Source organism: Scyliorhinus canicula, chromosome 5 (genome assembly GCF_902713615.1).
Source record: "Scyliorhinus canicula chromosome 5, sScyCan1.1, whole genome shotgun sequence".
Classification (NCBI taxonomy): domain Eukaryota; kingdom Metazoa; phylum Chordata; class Chondrichthyes; order Carcharhiniformes; family Scyliorhinidae; genus Scyliorhinus; species Scyliorhinus canicula.
In genome coordinates, this window is record NC_052150.1 from 10,404,550 (window position 1) to 10,422,002 (window position 17,453).

The 17,453-nt window shown below is 44.4% G+C and overlaps 1 protein-coding gene and 1 long non-coding RNA gene across 2 annotated transcripts in view; one reads left to right on the plus strand and one right to left on the minus strand.

The window, feature by feature from the left end:
- Positions 1-17,453, minus strand: part of mrpl3 (mitochondrial ribosomal protein L3) — a 53,924-nt gene that overhangs the window by 26,244 nt on the left and 10,227 nt on the right. Inside the window, exons 4-5 of the mRNA XM_038796565.1 lie at positions 10,947-11,046; positions 8,248-8,308 (exon numbers count right to left, since the gene is read on the minus strand). Of these exons, the coding sequence (XP_038652493.1) occupies positions 8,248-8,308; positions 10,947-11,046 (161 nt within the window). The remainder of the gene's footprint in view (positions 1-8,247; positions 8,309-10,946; positions 11,047-17,453) is intronic.
- On the plus strand, positions 5,796-17,055 carry LOC119965762. The gene is made up of 2 exons (XR_005460604.1): positions 5,796-6,055; positions 16,744-17,055. It is a non-coding gene; the product is annotated as an uncharacterized LOC119965762 (long non-coding RNA).

Below are 17,453 nucleotides of genomic sequence, written 5' to 3' on the forward strand. Positions count from 1 at the left end.
GAAACATCTGTACAATTTGCTTTAACCACTCCCTGTGATAGTCGGAGTTCCACCCCATGTGAGCCTCTCCCACATTCTATAAAAACAGGGGGCATGATTCACCGTCCAGCCAGCCCCGTTTTCCGGCGCAGCGCACGCTCACCAGCAGCGGGATTCGCCGTTCCCACAGGCGGGCTGTGGCCACCCCCACGCCACCGGGAAAGCCACGGGCCTGGGGGCGCTGCGGGCAAAGCGGAGCATCCCGTCGACGGAGAGTCCTGCAGTTTTGTAGGTTAAGTGTAGATATAACTGGCAACGCAGAAATACTTCAGCAAATGTTGTGACTCTAACTGCATTGTATCTGCTGCCTGGGGTTTAACGGGAAGTTCAATCGTGTCACTCGAGCTTGCTGGCTGGGAATTCCTGGGATTTTCTCCCCGTTCTCGCCGGCAGCACTGCGGCAGAATCGGGGCACAAACCACATCTGCACGAGTTTGCCCTGCAATTCAGGTGAAATATGAAGAACGCAGTACGAGCTAATACATAGAATTTCCAGGTTGTTATGACGGTGCAAGCAACTAAAGGGCAAGGAAAGTTCGAGCCTCCTGCCACACGAGGTTGGGAATGTGACTGGACACACAACGGACAACCCGTTGGTTGAGCAGTGTGAGTCAGCGTTTGACAGTTTGGAGTCAGGGAAAGGGAGTAATAAATTGTTAGTTGCTCTGGAGGTGGCAACATACAAGTTTAATTATTTTCTGCAAACGCCGAGGGCCCGTGGGTGCGGTTGCCGTTGCCAATTTATTTCTTCATTTATGATCAGCAGCAACAATAAATCTAAGCAAGAGACAAAAGAAACTTTGCAAAAAGTTGCTGGATCAGCCACAGGATTTTACATAGAATCATAGAATTTACAGTGCACAGTGCAGAAGGAGGCCATGCGGCACATCGAGTCTGCACCGGCTCCTGGAACGAGCACCCTACCCAAGGTTAACACCTCCACCCTACCCAACACTAAGGGCAATTTTGGACACTAAGGGCAATTTATCATGGCCAATCCACCTAACCTGCTCATCTTTGGACTGTGGGAGGAAACCGGAGCACCCGGAGGAAACCCACGCACACACAGGGGAGGATGTGCAGACTCCGCACAGACAGTGACCCAAGCCATAATCGAACCTGGGACCCTGGAGCTGTGAAGCGATTGTGCTATCCACAAAGCTACCGTGCTGCCCTGACATGGAGGCCATTTATCTACCGCCCCTGAATATCATGGGGAACCAAGGACTTTGATATAGGGACCACTGGCTCCCCATGAGAAAAGCAAGTGCTCCACAGAACTCTGGGCAAAGGGCATCTCAGTATATTCTTGAAGTAGAATTGAGAGCACAGACTTGTGCTGTTGATGTATGTGTGCTGGCCCCCTGTAGGGGCCAGAATTGCTGACCCTGAGGCAGTGTTGACGCGACGGCATTTCCGACGGCGTCAACACTTCGCCTCAGGATCACAGAATCCCGCCCTTGATACTTATTAGGAACTGGCTTGATGGGCCATAATCATTTAAAGAATATAGCACGTGGGAGAACCCAGAGTAAAGAAATAAGCAGCAGTACTCCTAGATTAAATTGAAACATCCAAAGAATCTTTACTTGAAGAAAACAAATACAAGCAATAACGACTAAATAGATACATTGAGCAAATAAGATAATGATTCTAAACAATATGGGCTTCCACCTTAAACTCAATCCAACGGACGTCACCCAGCTTAACCTTTTTACTGTGGCTTTCATACTGATAGGCTTTTAAACGTACTCATACTCTGGGTCTGGCTACACAGGTCACAGTTCAGGTCTATGGTGTATTCCTACCAATATGACCTCCTGGTCCAAGTATAGGCATCGCTGATGGTCGCCCACCCTGACCCACAAAACATTTCCTGGGCGTCTGTTTCACAGTTGAACATCTCTCAATTCTCAGCCCACTGAATTTAGCCAAATTCAATTGGTTGGATGTTTGCAGCCTCCAGGTCAGCTCCTCTTACACTTACATTTTTTGGGAAAAAAATAAAACCACTAGTTTCCCTTTTAGAGCACAGCTCCACTCAACAATGCTCTCCATAGTAAAAACAATGCTCTCCACAGTAACCCCAGGGCTTTCTTGCTTCTAAAAGCCTTGCAGCTGGATGTAAAGTTCAAGCATGCTTTGTAAACACACAGGCCTACAAAATCAAAGCAAAAGTAAACACCCCCAATTTGTAAACTGGATCCAAAACGCTACATTCTTAACCCTTAATGTAAACCACAATAGAGACAGTTATCACACCGTGCAAATCTTAAATTAGATTCCACAACAACTACCCAATCTTCAAGATTCATACAAAACCACTGATGTTTCAATATCAATTTTACAAGTCCTGTAATACCACTGAGAACAGGACACACTTAAAATACTCTCAGAGATTGTGTTTGGCCCAAAGATTCATCTGGTAGTTTTCATGAACTCAAGAATAAATAAATGGAGCTTCAAGACGACCACTATGTTTAATAATTTTGCAGTTGACAGATTCATGACAATTTTATTTCAAGGAGCATTTTTTTGCAGACATTGAAGAGTTTGTAAATGGAACGCAGTTCTGGCAATATCCAATTATTGGAGTATCTGTTGCAACAGCGATTCGAGCACATGCATCCACCTTGCAAAAATTAAATCAGTACCACCTCAGTAAATAATCAAGCAGCAAAACAATACCAGAGTTGGCAGGTTCTCCAGTCATTATTCAACCAATACAACTTGTCTTCAGATTTTATTCTAATCACTTTAGGTTTGGCACTTGGCGATCCATCATGCACGGTGACAATGTCAAGCACCACAGGCTCACTGTTTTGTCTTCAATTAATTTGCAGGGCAAGTCCTCAACTTAAGTGGTTAAAAAAGTATTCTCGGAAGTCAGTGTTCATTTAACAATTAAAATAATTTATAAGGCAGTCACAGCACCGAGGTATAGGAGTTAATAGGCCAAAGGTGCCGAGTAATTCTTGAATCAATTTACTTGTGACTATTAATCAGGTGTCTGTTTTAAGCATTACTGCCAATATTTTAGCAACCGAACGACCAACCCCCCCCCCCCCCCCCCCCACCCCCATCTCACTTTTAAACAATCTCACAGTAGCCACCCGAACTAGCAGACAATAAATCTTAGAACAACGACAAAAGTGACTTTATTCAACAGTTTCAATCGATTCTTTTTCAGATTACAAAACCAAAGCCTTCAAATATGCGGTACCAGGAACACAAGTGGAATGTAAATTGGGAGAAAAAGACTCACTCTCTATTGACCATAAATATCTAGCAAGGAGTCAGTGGGCAATGAACAGGAAATGTGAAATACTTGCACAAATACACATCAAGAAGAAAATTGGCAAATGGCAGCAGACGCTGAGAAGCAACTTATTAAAAATGAACATTTTCAAGTCAGATATCAGTGTACATTTATCGCATCTCCGCCTCATTCATAATTACGGATCAACAAACACCATCAGTGAAATATTCAGGCAGTCCCGAGAACTTTAAAACACCAATATAGCATGGCAGGTAAGAATGCCACCACCCACGTGTCGGGGGCTCTCACAGATTATGTCCCTTTAATGTGGGGCTGGAAGGACCATTCCGCCTCCTGCCGGCTCCACGTTCAGCTAAACTACTCTTCTTTGTTGGGCCGTGTAGACCGGCCCTTGGCCTTGCTGCGTGACACAGCCGGCACCAGTTATAATAATAATAATCTTTATTGTTACAAGTGGGCTTACAGTAACGCTGCAATGAAGTTACTGCAAAAAGCCCCCAGTCGCCACATTCCGGCGCCTGTTCGGGTACACTGAGGGAGAATGCAGAATGTCCAATTCACCTAACAGCACGTCTTTCAGGACTTGTGGGAGGAAACTCACGCAGACACGGGGAGGATGTGAAGCTCCGCAGACAGTGACCCACGCCGGGAATCAAACCTGGGACCCTGGCGCTGTGAAGCAACAGTGCTAACCACTGTGCTACCGTGCCGCCCATCTTAAGGCCAAACAAATGTCAAAATGTGGGGAGGGGAGAGGCCCTCATCTGCAAAGGGCTTATCGCCTGCTTCAGGAGTGAACAAAGGGTGGTTTCTTTTATGCCTTCACCTATTACGCTGGGCAGCAGGCACACGTACAGCTGGAAAGATGCACCAGTTTGCTAATTCCATTGATTTGGGCCAAATAGCAGCTGAAATGCGGACCTGGTGCCTCGGTAGTTAGGAAGTGAGTTGCTAACAGTGATGCTGGTGCCTCATAGTTGATCAACAATTTGTTAGCCCACCTCAGCAATGAAAAAACACAACACAACCATTGTGTCGATAAAATCTTTCATTCTTTTGTTTTGGCTGAGAGTAGAGGCTGGCAGAGAGGCCTTTTGGTTGTGTCTCTCAGCAGAGCACTGAAAAGAAAATCTGCTCAAAATAGTCTCGACACAATATTCACAAGAAGTGCTGATATCTATATTCTGAAGCCTCCTGCAATAGCAATGATATTTTATTACTTTCCAAAAGATGTTTACAGGTAATTCCTAAACCATCATTAATAATATAGATGGCATCTTTCACAGGGTTTTATTAAGAGTGGAATTTGCTTTACCCAGCTGACAACATATGTTATTATGCTACGATTAATTTTAAATGAACATTTGAGTGATTTTATGCCTGATAAATAGGGTTATGAAATCCAGAGAACAGCAAAGTCTGAAAGCGAGTAATTAAACCACATTTCATGGTTTGGCCCCTAACCACCTCTCCTGCCAGTCCAGTTCTTTAATATCACTGTTCTCTTGCTCATTAAACTGCAATTAAACATAATTTCACAACTGAATTTTCAAAAGACAGCAACAACAACACAGTTCAGCATCCGGCAACACTTAGCTCCAGATGGATAATGAAGTACCCATAAAAAGAGTTACCATTAATTTTCTGCAGGATATGGTGCATAGTTATTAAACAGTTTAAGACCATAATAAGTTTTGTGCATCTTTTCAAATTGTTCCTAGTACACCACATTCAGAACAAATACAACGTGTATGAATCAAGAGGAATCCTCCATGTGTATATAATGTTGGTGACACAGTTGGCAATTGGAAACTTGCGTGAAGGATTTTTACTCTGCAGGGTAGCATGGTGGTTAGCATAAATGCTTCACAGCTCCAGGGTCCCAGGTTCGATTCCTGGCTGGGTCACTGTCTGTGTGGAGTCTGCACGTCCTCCCCCTGTGTGCGTGGGTTTCCTCCGGGTGCTCCGGTTTCCTCCCACAGTCCAAAGATGTGCGGGTTAGGTGGATTGGCCATGCTAAATTGCCCGTAGTGTCCTAATAAAAGTAAGGTTAAGGGGGGGGTTGTTGGCTTACGGGTATAGTGTGGATACGTGCGTTTGAGTGGGGTGATCATGGCTCGGCACAACATTGAGGGCCGAAGGGCCTGTTCTGTGCTGTACTGTTCTATCTATCTATCTAATCTGTGCACAATTGTATACTGTGCACAAAGGTTCACTTTGCTGCCAACTTGTACTAATAGAGCACTTTTAATGTAATAAAATGCATTGAGACTAAATTTGACACAAGTGACATAAGGAGATATTAGGGTGAATAATCAAAAGCTTGGTTAAAGAGGAAGATATTAAAGAACGTCTTAAAGGAGACAAGCAAAGTAGGAAGGCGGAGAGGTTTAGGGAGGGAATTCCAGAACTTCGAGCCCAGGCAGCTGAAGGTACAGCTACCAGCGATTGAGTGATTAAAGTGAGACTGCCAGAATTAAAGGCGGCAGATATCTCGCAGGGTTGCGGGGCTGGAAGGGATTACAGAGACAGGAAGGGGATGAGGTCATGGAAGGATTTGAAAATAAGTAGGAGAATTTTAAAAATAAATTTTAAATTTTGCTTAACTAGGAGCCAATGCAGGCCAGCGAGCAACGGGCTGAATGGGACTTGGTACAAGTTAGGATGTGGGCAGCCGATTTTTGGACGACCTCAAGCTCGAAGATGGTCAAGTAGGAGACTGGCCAGGAGTGTTAGGTAAGTCTACTTCAGAGGTAACAAAGGCATGGCTGAGGGTTTCAGCAGCCAACAGCTGGGATAAAGGTGGACAACTTTATTGAGGTGGAAATAGGTGGCCTTAATGATGGTGTTGGAAGTTGATCTTAGGGTCTGATACTACTTCAAAGTAGAACAGTACAGTGCAGGGAGAGAGATGCAGTCAGTAGCTGGGGAGCAGAGTTTGGAGCAGGAACTGAAAAGAATGGCTTCAGTCTTCCCAATATGGGAGGATATTTTGGCTCACATAGTACTGACTGTGTGGAGTCTGCATTTTCTTCTCATGTCTGGGTTGGTTTCCTCCGGGTGCTGGGTTTCCTCCCACAGTCCAAAGTGTGCAGGTTACATGGATTGGCCAAAACATTTGGTGGGGTTACTGGGATAGGGTGGGGGCATGGGCCTAGGTATGGTGCTCTTTTGGAGGGTCGGTGCAGACACAATGGGCGCGATTCTCCGCTCCCCACGCCGGGTGGGAGAATCGCAGGAAGGTCGGGCAACTCATTTCACGCCCCCCTGGCGTCCCCCGCGATTCTCCCACCCCCAGTTCGGAAGAATCGCCGCTTTTCCCGGCGACCGGCGATTCTCCAACCCGGATGGGCCGAGCGGCCTGCCGTTCGCGACCATTTCACGACGGCGGCAACCACATCTGGTCGCTGCCGTCGTGAGCATGGGCGCCAAAGGCCCGTTTGAAGCTTGTGGTGGGCGGAGAGGGGAGTGAGCACCACGGCCGTGCTCGGGAGGGGATCGGTACCCACCGATCATCGGGCCAGCGTCTCAAAGCGACGCACTCTTTCCCCTCCGCCGCCCCGCAAGATCAAGCCGCCACGTCTTGCGGGGCAGCGGAGGGGAAGACGGCCAGCGCGCATGCGCGGGTTTGAGCCGTCGTGACGTCAGCTGCGCATGCGCGGGTTGGAGCCGGCTTACCTGCGCATGCGCGGCTGACGTCACATAGGCGACGCCATCGCATCATTCTCGTCAAGCGTCAAGGCCCGGCCGCCGAGAATAACGGAGCGCCGCTCCTAGCCCCCCGGGTGGGGGTGAATACGGTGAGAGGAGCGGCCTCCGGGGCCGTCGTGAAACTTGGTCGAGTTCACGACGGCCTTCCCGATTTTTCCCGGGAGCGGAGAATTCCGCCCAATGGGCTGAATGGTCTCCTTCTACACCAAAGGGATTCTATGATTCTACTGTGTTTTGGAGAGTGTGTAAAGTTAGAAATAGTGGAGGGGTCAAGAAAGGTGATGGCAAAATAGAACTGGGTGTCACAACGTACATATGGAAAATAACAAGTGCGTCAGTTTATTAAAGTTCTGTTTTATATATTTCTGAAGAGACAGGCATGTCCAGATAAATGCAAGAATACCAAATTTCAAACAATCGCAACAGTTTATTCAACAGGAGAAAGGGTGCTGATTGGTTGGCAACTCTATGCTGACTGGTCGAAGTGTTGTCATGGAAAAACCAATAGGGAAGCTATAGGCTTAGGTTAAGTCACGGGAATAGAGTTTGAAACTGTGACCTGACACAAAACAAAAGATTGCCACTGTGGGGCCACAGTTAACACCTTGAGCATAAAGACAGACACGCAGTCACAAGGTGGTTCCAAAATAGTGACTCACAATTAAGCCTTTCCAAATGAGGAGCATAGCATGACCATTTAGCAAGTAGATTGCCCGGTTCAAATGCAGTCATCAGCCTAAGGAGGTTCACAGCACTTAATGAGCTTCTGTTGGAAAGCTTAAAAGAAGTCAGTACTCGTTAATTTGAGTGCCTGTAATCCTCACCATGCGGCAGGCATCGAAGATTCATTTTTATTCAGATCTGGTCTTTTTAATGCATTAACTCTGAAGCACAGAGATTTAATAAGTACTGCACAAAATATACAATGGAATAAGAGCTTCCAGCTTTACCATCTGAGGCAATTCATTACTAAAGTGTATGGAAATGCTGTTAAAGAGGGAATACAAACAGCAAATGTGTTCTGCAAATGGATCTCCATAACGCACTGTTACAATGCAGGTTTGCAGTAACAGACCTAGCAAGCAAAGGAAGTGTCAGTCAACGCTCAGCCGCAGCACAAAATGCTGCCGTATTGCGAGATGCTCCTTTTGATGAATGATTATGGGTTGTACCTCTTGCTCCAAATTCAAGCAGTTGTTCCAAGATATGGGACTTACGTTTTTGCTGTGACATCCACGTACTGTCCCGGCCGAAAATGAGCAGCATACAATGGAGTACCTTGAATGAATTCAAATTCAAATTAAAGCCAGCCAACTCTTGCAAATTATTCAAACATCAACGTTTGGATGATTTAAAGGGATGAATCACAAAGGCTGGGGGGATTTTCAAAATATATGCCATTTAGATTCAAACATTTCCTGGTTTCGGTCCCTAATTTTCACAATCCAATTCCTTAGTCAGCTAGCCTTAGCTGATGAAATCAGAGACATGGAGGTCAACTGTAGACACTGAGCATTAGCTCTCCAGACTGCAATCAAAGCCGACAGCTAAATGGCTAATATTCCCGTGCCCTGCAGCACAATGCCAGTGTATAAGGTGTTAAGCAGCAGAAAATTAACTCTGACGTATTTTATCTCCAGCAGGGGAGCTAGTACTTTGTTGTTCGAGCTCCATTTAAAACAAAAAGGCAGATAAGCTCACTAGGCTTACAAGCGGGCCATGGTAAAAGTGCCATACACAACACGAGGCTGCAGCGTTGCGGGCTGCACCTCTTGATAAATGATTACGAGTTCTGACTTTTGTACCAATTTCAAGCAGATGCTGCAAGATATTGTCAGCTGTTAATGCAGCACGTAGCTGAGCAATTGAGACTTGGAAGGCCCCATGTTCGATTGCAGTATGTGCTGAGTTAATCAAAATAGGCAGAAGCATGCATGTTATGTACAAACAATGACTCCGTTCCCTTTGTTTTCCACCTGGTGGCCATTCAAAGAGTATCCATGGAAACTTTAAGTAAAAATTCCAGCCAACAGCGTCACATTGGAGGCTTCTAAAGAAAAGATGTGAGGACATTCAAGTTGAGCATAAACTCCAGCATGGACGAGCTGGGCTGAGTGACCTGTTTCTGTGCTATACTCCTATGAAGTCCTATGGGCTGATGGGAAAGAAGGAATGTATTTAACCACAATATCCCAGAGAGTGGTTCTGTGCCGAACTCACCTATTAAGTGCACCACAACTGCACAGAGAGAGGGAGGAAGGGGAAACCTTTTGGTATTTCCCTCTCCCAACCTACTAACTCCTGCTGAAACCATGTGCACAAACTGAGTAGGGACAGCATGGACCAGGTTTGAAATCAGGCCAGTTTCAGAATGGATTTTTAAAGAGAATTAGGTTTACATTTCCTACATCCTTAGTTACCATTGCAAGCAGAAATGATTTAACAAATAGCTAGAAATGAACTCCCTGTGCCCAAAACGGCAATCTTAGCAGCTGAAAGTACCAATCAAAACCTCAATGACTCAAATTTGGCATTATTTACATAGACGGTGCAAGTGTTGCAATTTAGCTATTTTCAATGGGTGATGAGCTATGCTATACAAAAATCTAATCAGTAATTGTAAGAGAAAATGCTGGAAAATCTCAGCAGGTCTGGCAGCATCTGTAGGGAGAGAAAAGAGCTAACGTTGCGGCAGCACGGTAGCATTGTGGATAGCACAATTGCTTCACAGCTCCAGGGTCCCAGGTTCGATTCCGGCTTGGGTCACTGTCTGTGTGGAGTCTGCACATCCTCCCAGTGTGCGCGTGGGTTTCCTCCGGGTGCTCCGGTTTCCTCCCACGGTCCAAAGATGTGCAGGTTAGGTGGATTGGCCGTGATAAATTGCCCTTAGTGTCCAAAATTGCCCTTAGTGTTGGGTGGGGTTATGGGGATAGGGTGGAGGTGTTAACCTTGGGTAGGGTGCTCTTTCCAGGAGCCGGTGCAGACTCGATGGACCGAATGGCCTCCTTCTGCACTGTAAATTCTATGTTCTATGTTTCGAGTCCGATGACTCTCAGACTCGAAAAGTTAGCTCTTTTCTCTCCCTACGGATGCTGCCAGACTTGCTGAGATTTGCCAGCATTTTCTCTTTCGTTGTGGCCCTATATCTTCGCCATTACAATAAGCACTTCCACCTCTAATGTTTTTTGTCCTCATCCCAATCTCAGCCCATGTTCTATGAAAGTAATTTTATCCATCTCTAGATTTAATTATTCCACTGCTCTCAAAACTGTTGACAATATCTGAACTCTCACCAAGTTCTGTTCACCCATCCAAAGCTTTGACAGTCATCGGACTTGAAACGTTAGCTCTTTTCTCTCCCTACAGATGCTGCCAGACCTGCTGAGATTTGCCAGCATTTTCTCCTTTGATTTCAGATTCCAGCATCCGCAGTAATTTTCTTTTAATCAGTAATTATGTTGATTCTACTAACACGGCTGGAATGTTTACATTCTGCTTATTCCAGAGAGGCAGTGAATGCTTTAATGCAAATGCCACCTGATGAGAATAAATAATAGACTTAGAAAATCTTTAGACCAGCGTACTGTTTAGCGTTACTAAAAAGGGAGAATGCAGTATGTGCTTTCCAAAATCCTTATCGGCAATCTCCTGCAACCCTGAAACTCCCTTTATAACAGCATTGTGGGTGTATCGACACCAAATGGACTGCAGCGGTTCAAGAAGGCTGCTCACCACCACTTTCTCAGGGGAAATTAGGAGTGGGCAATAAATGCTGGCCCAGCCAGTGACACCCCAGATCCTGTGAAAGAACTAAAGAAAAACCTCTATTGAATGCAGATAGGTTCGCATACGTTTGTCAGTTTTTTTTTCACATCTCAAAACAAATGCACACGAACAGTTCTGTTTAAAGCATTACCTGGTTTAATAATGGCGTTTTCAGACACCCTGAAAACTGTTATTTTCTGTTTTGGGGGTATCCCCGCAAGCCTGTACTTTTCCATAAGAGACTCTGGTTTCTGAAAAATAAATCAATCCACAATTCAGCAACCGCCTGTTGTTTACATCGCGGCTTTGAAGAATACAATATGCACCAGAGGAATGTCAAACAAAATCTGATAGTGCATCACTGGAAACAGATGACCAAATGCTTGCTCACAGACCTTACAGAGTGTGTTAAAGAAGGAAAGCAAGGAATAGAGTCGGAGGTGTTGAAGGAGGGAATTCTAATTCAAGGTCATCGAAGGCATGGCCTCCAATGGAGCAATTAAAACCAGTAACGTGCAAGAGGCCAGAAATAGGGGCGTGCAGAGAACTCAACAAGGTTGTGGGGTTGGAGGAGAGCACAGAGATAGTAGGGAGGGGTGAGGCCGTGGAGGAAACGAAAACGAGCTTAAGGCACTGCTTAACAGAAAAAATCAGTGAACACAAGGTGATGATGGGCCCCAGAGGGCTGGGTGCGGGTTAGGATGTGGGCTACAGAATCTTGGACGCGTTAACGGTTTACAGAGGGTGGAAGGTCAGTCAGAAACATGTTGCAATAATCACGTCTGGAGATAAAAAGACCCATGAGGATGATTGGGGGTGGAGGAATCGGGCAATGTTATGGAGTGGACTTATGGAGGTTGTCTTAGCAACAAATTTCTGGTCAGAAGCTCAACTTGAGTTCAAATGTGACACGACATGAAGCAAATGATGGATTGCACATCGAGTATTTCCCGTTTGCACTTACTAGTTCACTGGCTGACTCTAAGTTCACAAAGTTTTGGGTATTATGAAACTGTTATTCAGTATTGCGCTGCTCATTAATATACCTGCTATGATTTACATGGAATTGCATCATTCCTGATAACCCTATTCACAGAAAGAAGACGGGTACAGCAGAAAATTAGGTCAATTCAATCAGAATACCAAAAGCATCATGTTCAAATCAGGCTATAGCCCCGAAATGGAAAACAAGCACCAACTCAGTCGTCAAGACAAAAAGGTTTACTGGGACTAGATTATATTAAATACAGAGATGGAATTTACTGGTACTAGATTATATTAAATACAGAGATGGAATTTACTGGGACTAGATTGCATTAAATACAGAGATGGAATAAAAATGACAATGTTCCCTTATTTCAGGCTTTCAGCATCTGCAGTACTGCTTAGTGTTACAGTATTCCCTCTTGTACTTAAAGAACGCACTCATGAATAATGATTGCTTAGGTGAGAGACTGGAGGACTGCTAGCAACCATAAAACTATATCAAGCTGTGATGAAAGCACATTGCATCCTGTGTTAAATAGGCATATTTTCTAGAATGCAAATGGAGGCTGCCTTCCCTTACAAAGCCTCAAAATAGCAAAAGGGATTGAACTGACTGATTTACTAATTACTCTGTTAAGGAAGCTTTGTTGAGAAGTTCAAAACGTGCATTGTTTAAGGGTTTGACACGTGACAGACCCAGATGGTGCCTGTCATGTTCCTCATTAGTTTGCCATACACTAATGGTGATATCACATCTCTGATTTTGAATGAATGTTGAAAATCATAGAATTCCATAAGCTCAAAGTTCTGCTGCCCATATCCTATCTTGCAGCCAATCCTGTAGACATATTGTTTGTAATCTTTAGTTTAATATAAATACAATTGAGCCTTGTGTGCTAAGTAGCCTTTTCCACATACAGCTTTGCATCCGCAAGTAACTATTTTAGCCACAAAATCTTTCGGGTTTTTGGGCTGAGAAGGGAGCTTTTAATACCTTGAAATTTGACTCCAAATTGATTTAATTCTGGTTTTAAATCATAATTTTCTGTGCCTTACTGCTGCAATGCATGAACTTAACTATGCAAAATACCGTAAGTAAATGAATCTGCATTAATCCAAATGTAAAAACTCACAGTGTGGTATTTATCATCTCTCAGAGCAGACACCAGAATGTGGCGAGCACTGCTCATAATCTCCCTCTTGAAATACACCAGTTAAGGTGCATTTATTAGTCTCATGGCATTGAGGGCACAGTAAGAAGTCTTACACCAGGTTAAAGCCCAACAGGTTTATCTGGAATCGCTAGCTTTCAGAGCGTAGCTCCTTCATCACGGAGCTACACTCCAAAAGCTAGTGATTCCAAATAAACCGATTGGGCTTTAACCTGGTGTTGTAAGATTTCTCACTGTGACCACCCCAGTCCAACGCCGGCATCGCCACATCATTAAACTATCCTTTTGATACGAGAACAAAATAAAAAATTGAAAGAAATCACCAGCAAGAACCTCCACTTTTAAAAGCGTAAGGGAGAAGTGAGAAAGAAAAATAAGCACAATTGATTAGCTGCGCTCCTCCATGCATTCCTAACTTGTTCATCGAAAAACTGACAGTTTCACTGAAGCAGGAAAGATGAGAATCTCCATGATAACTGCCATATCTCCAGCTGTATAATGAGCAGCGCTGTTGAAAACATCACCCTCGTCAGCTTTGTAGTTTGGAAGAATTTCTTTGCACTTCAAACTTAAAAATAGCGCCTTTCACAACTTCAAGCTGCCACAAGGCACCTTACAACTTATGAAGTGCTTTTGAAGTGCAGGTTGTAATGTAGGGCATGCAGCAGCAGGCTCCCACTAACAGCAATGTGCTAATGACCGGGTAATCTGCTTCGGGGCAGCACGGTAGCATTGTGGTTAGCACAATTGCTTCACAGCTCCAGGGTCCCAGGTTCGATTCCCGGCTTGGGTCACTGTCTGTGCGGAGTCTGCACGTTCTCCCCGTGTCTGCGTGGGTTTCCTCCGGGTGCTCCGGTTTCCTCCCATAATCCAAAGATGCGCAGGTTAGGTGGATTGGCCATGATAAATTGCCCTTAGTGTCCAAAATTGCCCTTAGTGTTGGGTGGGGTTAATTTGGTTATGGGGATAGGGTGGAGGTGTGGGCTTGGATAGGGTGCTCTTTCCAAGAGCCGGTGCAGACTCGATGGGCCGAATGGCCTCCTTCTGCACTGTAAATTCTATGACTCTATGGATGTTGATTGAGGAACAAATATTGACCAGGACAGTGGGGATAACTTCTTCTTCAAATAGCACTGTGGATTTTTTTTTTTGCTAACGGCAAGGACAGCTTGTATGATAACCTGCGGCAGTGCAGCACACCCTCAGTACTGCACCTGAATGTTAGTCAAGATTTTTGTGCTGAGGTTCCTGGAGTAGGACTCAAACCCACAGCTTTGAGTCAGGGGCAAGGCAAGTTACATACAACATACTTTTTTAAATTTCTCCACCAATTGTAAAATCTAACGAGTCTCAAAAGCAGTCAAGAATTGCCTGCCGATTCTGCATTTGTTTGTGAAGAAATAAAATGCTGCATAACGCAAGACTAATGAATATCTCCCTTGAATGACCTTAAGGACTCATGTGGAGCATAACTTGAGGCATTCAAAAAAGCACAAGAATTTATATGGAAGGCAACATGTGATAAATGAAGCTTCTATATTGTTCACTGCTGTTTTGAAAAACAATGCAGAATAAAGCATTAAAAACCTGCAACGGATTTCAATCTGGAACTGTCCAGAAAGAGCATGGGGAAAACAAATTCAAGAAAAATGCTTGTCGAGGCCAAAACATGCTGCTGGAGAACTGGGACTCCTTAAGGGCCGATCATTTCTTCTGAAAACGAGTTTGACCATAATGATTTTCTCCACTTAGTACCAGCCAGATGTGAAGGAGATGGGCCGAATAAGGTTGACAAGAAGAAAATTCGGATGAACAGTCAGTTGGCAGTACAGAACTTGAATATTGCCGAGAAGAGACAAATTGCTGAAGCTTTTCATCTTAAACTCATTGGGACAAACACAAGAAAGCAAAATTTCAAACAAACAATCACAACAATTTATACTACATGAATAAAAGGTGCTAACTGGATGGCAAATCAACTGACTGGCCAGAGGAGAAAGCATAGCAAAAATAGCTTCTCTGACAACCAATTTCAGGTCATCACACAAGCTCATAACAGGACTCATTTACACTTGCTAGAAGTGGCATACATTCACACACTGGGACCAGCTCTCTGCAAACAAAAGGAATACGTTCAAGCTTGTTGATTGATTTCTATTGTCACATGTACCGAAATACAGTGAAAAGTATTTTTCCACAGCCAAGGGAATGTACACAGTACGTACATAGTAGACAAAAGAATAATTGACAGAGTACATGAAAAATGAAAATCGCTTATTATCACGAGTAGGCTTCAATGAAGTTACTGTGAAAAGCCCCTAGTCGCCACATTCCGGCGCCTGTCCGGGGAGGCTGGTACGGGAATCGAACCGTGCTGATGGCCTGCTTTAAAAGCCAGCGATTTAGCCCAGTGAGCTAAACCAGCCCCTAATGGACAATGGTACATCAACAAATAGAGATTGGTTACAGTTAGGAACAAGGGCCAAACATGAGCAGCACAGGGCATTGTGAATAATGTTCTTACAGGGAACAGATCAGTCCAAGGGGGAATCGCTAAGACTTGTGCCTTTTCAAAAGATTACCCGGGAGTTTGGGGAGCTTATAGTGCCCTGCTATATTCTCCATGGCAACCAGCTGGACCAATCAGTTGACTTGCAAACCAAACAGCACCCTTTTCTCCTGCAGTATGACTTACTGCGATCGTTCGAAATTTGGCATTCTTGAGTTTATCCTGATGAGTGCAAGATGAAAAGTTTCAGCAATCTGTCTCTCTTTTTTTATCAATATCCAAACCATAGATACCATGAAGATCAACACACTCCAATCCTAGCCTAGACTGACAGTAGAAGCAGACAGTAGGTGGTTTTAAATAATGGAAAAGGGATTAAACTTGATCATTGGTTTAGCCTTTCTGTCAACCTTGCTCGGAGAAGATTGGGAAAATTTAAGAATAATATTGCATTGCTCGATATAGCAGGACATAGCTACCCATTAGAATGGGACATGTAAATTCTACATTTACCCAAATCTTGAAGTAAACTGGTCTGTTGATGACCCTGGGCTGATGACCTGTAGCTGTTTGCGTGGCTGATGATAAACTGGTTGTCAATGATGTGGATATATTTTTGGCCACATTACTGTTGCATGTAAACATTTCTGAAGTGAGATTCATGCATATGGAGAAACGTAAGTTCATAAAATAGAGGAGCAGAATTAGGCTATTTGCCCCATCGAGTCTGCTCTGCCGTTCGATCATGGCTGATCAGAACATGATGCAAATAAACAATTATTCTTTGGACTAATTTTTTCATTGACGTGCTTTATTGAGCCCAAAACATGACTCTAGCCGGCAAGAGATAGCAGTCAGTAGTGATTTACTCCAGACAGAGGTTTGCAGTTCCCAATCTTGGCTGTTGTAACACAGCAGATTATTCAGTGACAGCATGTGTTGTGGGAGTCTATTATCAGGCAAGGGATTGGTCTGAACTCTGTCATGACAGGAGACTCCCGGGAGGATAGCTGAAATGTTTTAGGGATGTCCGCAAAGCATCCCTGAAGAGGCCAAATATTCCGGCCAACTCTCGGGAGATCCTGGCTTGTGACTGACCAAAATGGAGAGGGCTCAGTTGGGAAGGCACTGGACACATCGAGGGGCTTTGTCAGGAATGTGCAGAGGTAAAGTCCAGGCCGCAGAGGGAGCAAACCTCCAAACAACCTACCTAACAGAGCATTCAAGCACCACCTGCCCCACATATGACACACAATCATGTTCTATGTTCTAATCTGCAGGTCACGCACCGGATATATCAGCAGAGTGCATCAAACCTGAGTGGAAGCAAGTCATTCTCGATCGTGAGGGACTGCCTGAGGAAAAAGGAAAATGTTGGGAGGAAAAAAAATCTGCTGTTGAGAAGTTGGGACCCTCTATATCACAAAGGGAACACAATCATAAAAACTAAATCAATGGAAGGACCAACTTCAAGTTTCCACAGGAATATATTTTGTGTTCAATATCTGTATTCGGAGTTGCATTTTAAAAACTCCTGATTAGCAATTCCTCTGCCTTAATGTACTGTACCATAAAATCACCTCTTATGATTAGTTTTTGCATGACTCTCTAACCATAGGTATCCAAATTGATCTGCACTTCAAGGTCGATTGCTTCTAATGACTATATTTTACACGTCAGTCTCATGGGTACTTGAGCAGGCAGAATTTTTCAAATGTAATAAAAAGACAATGCTCATTCTGTGACGGTTCAGGCAAAGTAATCTTTGCCCCATTCGCGAGAACATGTTACTGCGACTGCTGCCCCTTAGTCTTCACACAAAGATCTTACTGCAAAAGCATTTTTCCACCAAAAAAGGTAGCATAGAATAGCACAGCTTGATAGCACAGTGGTTAGCACAGTTGCTTCACAGCTCCGGGGTCCCGGGTTCGATTCCCGGCTTGGGTCACTGTTTGTGTGGAGTCTGCATGTTCTCCCCGTGTCCGTGTGG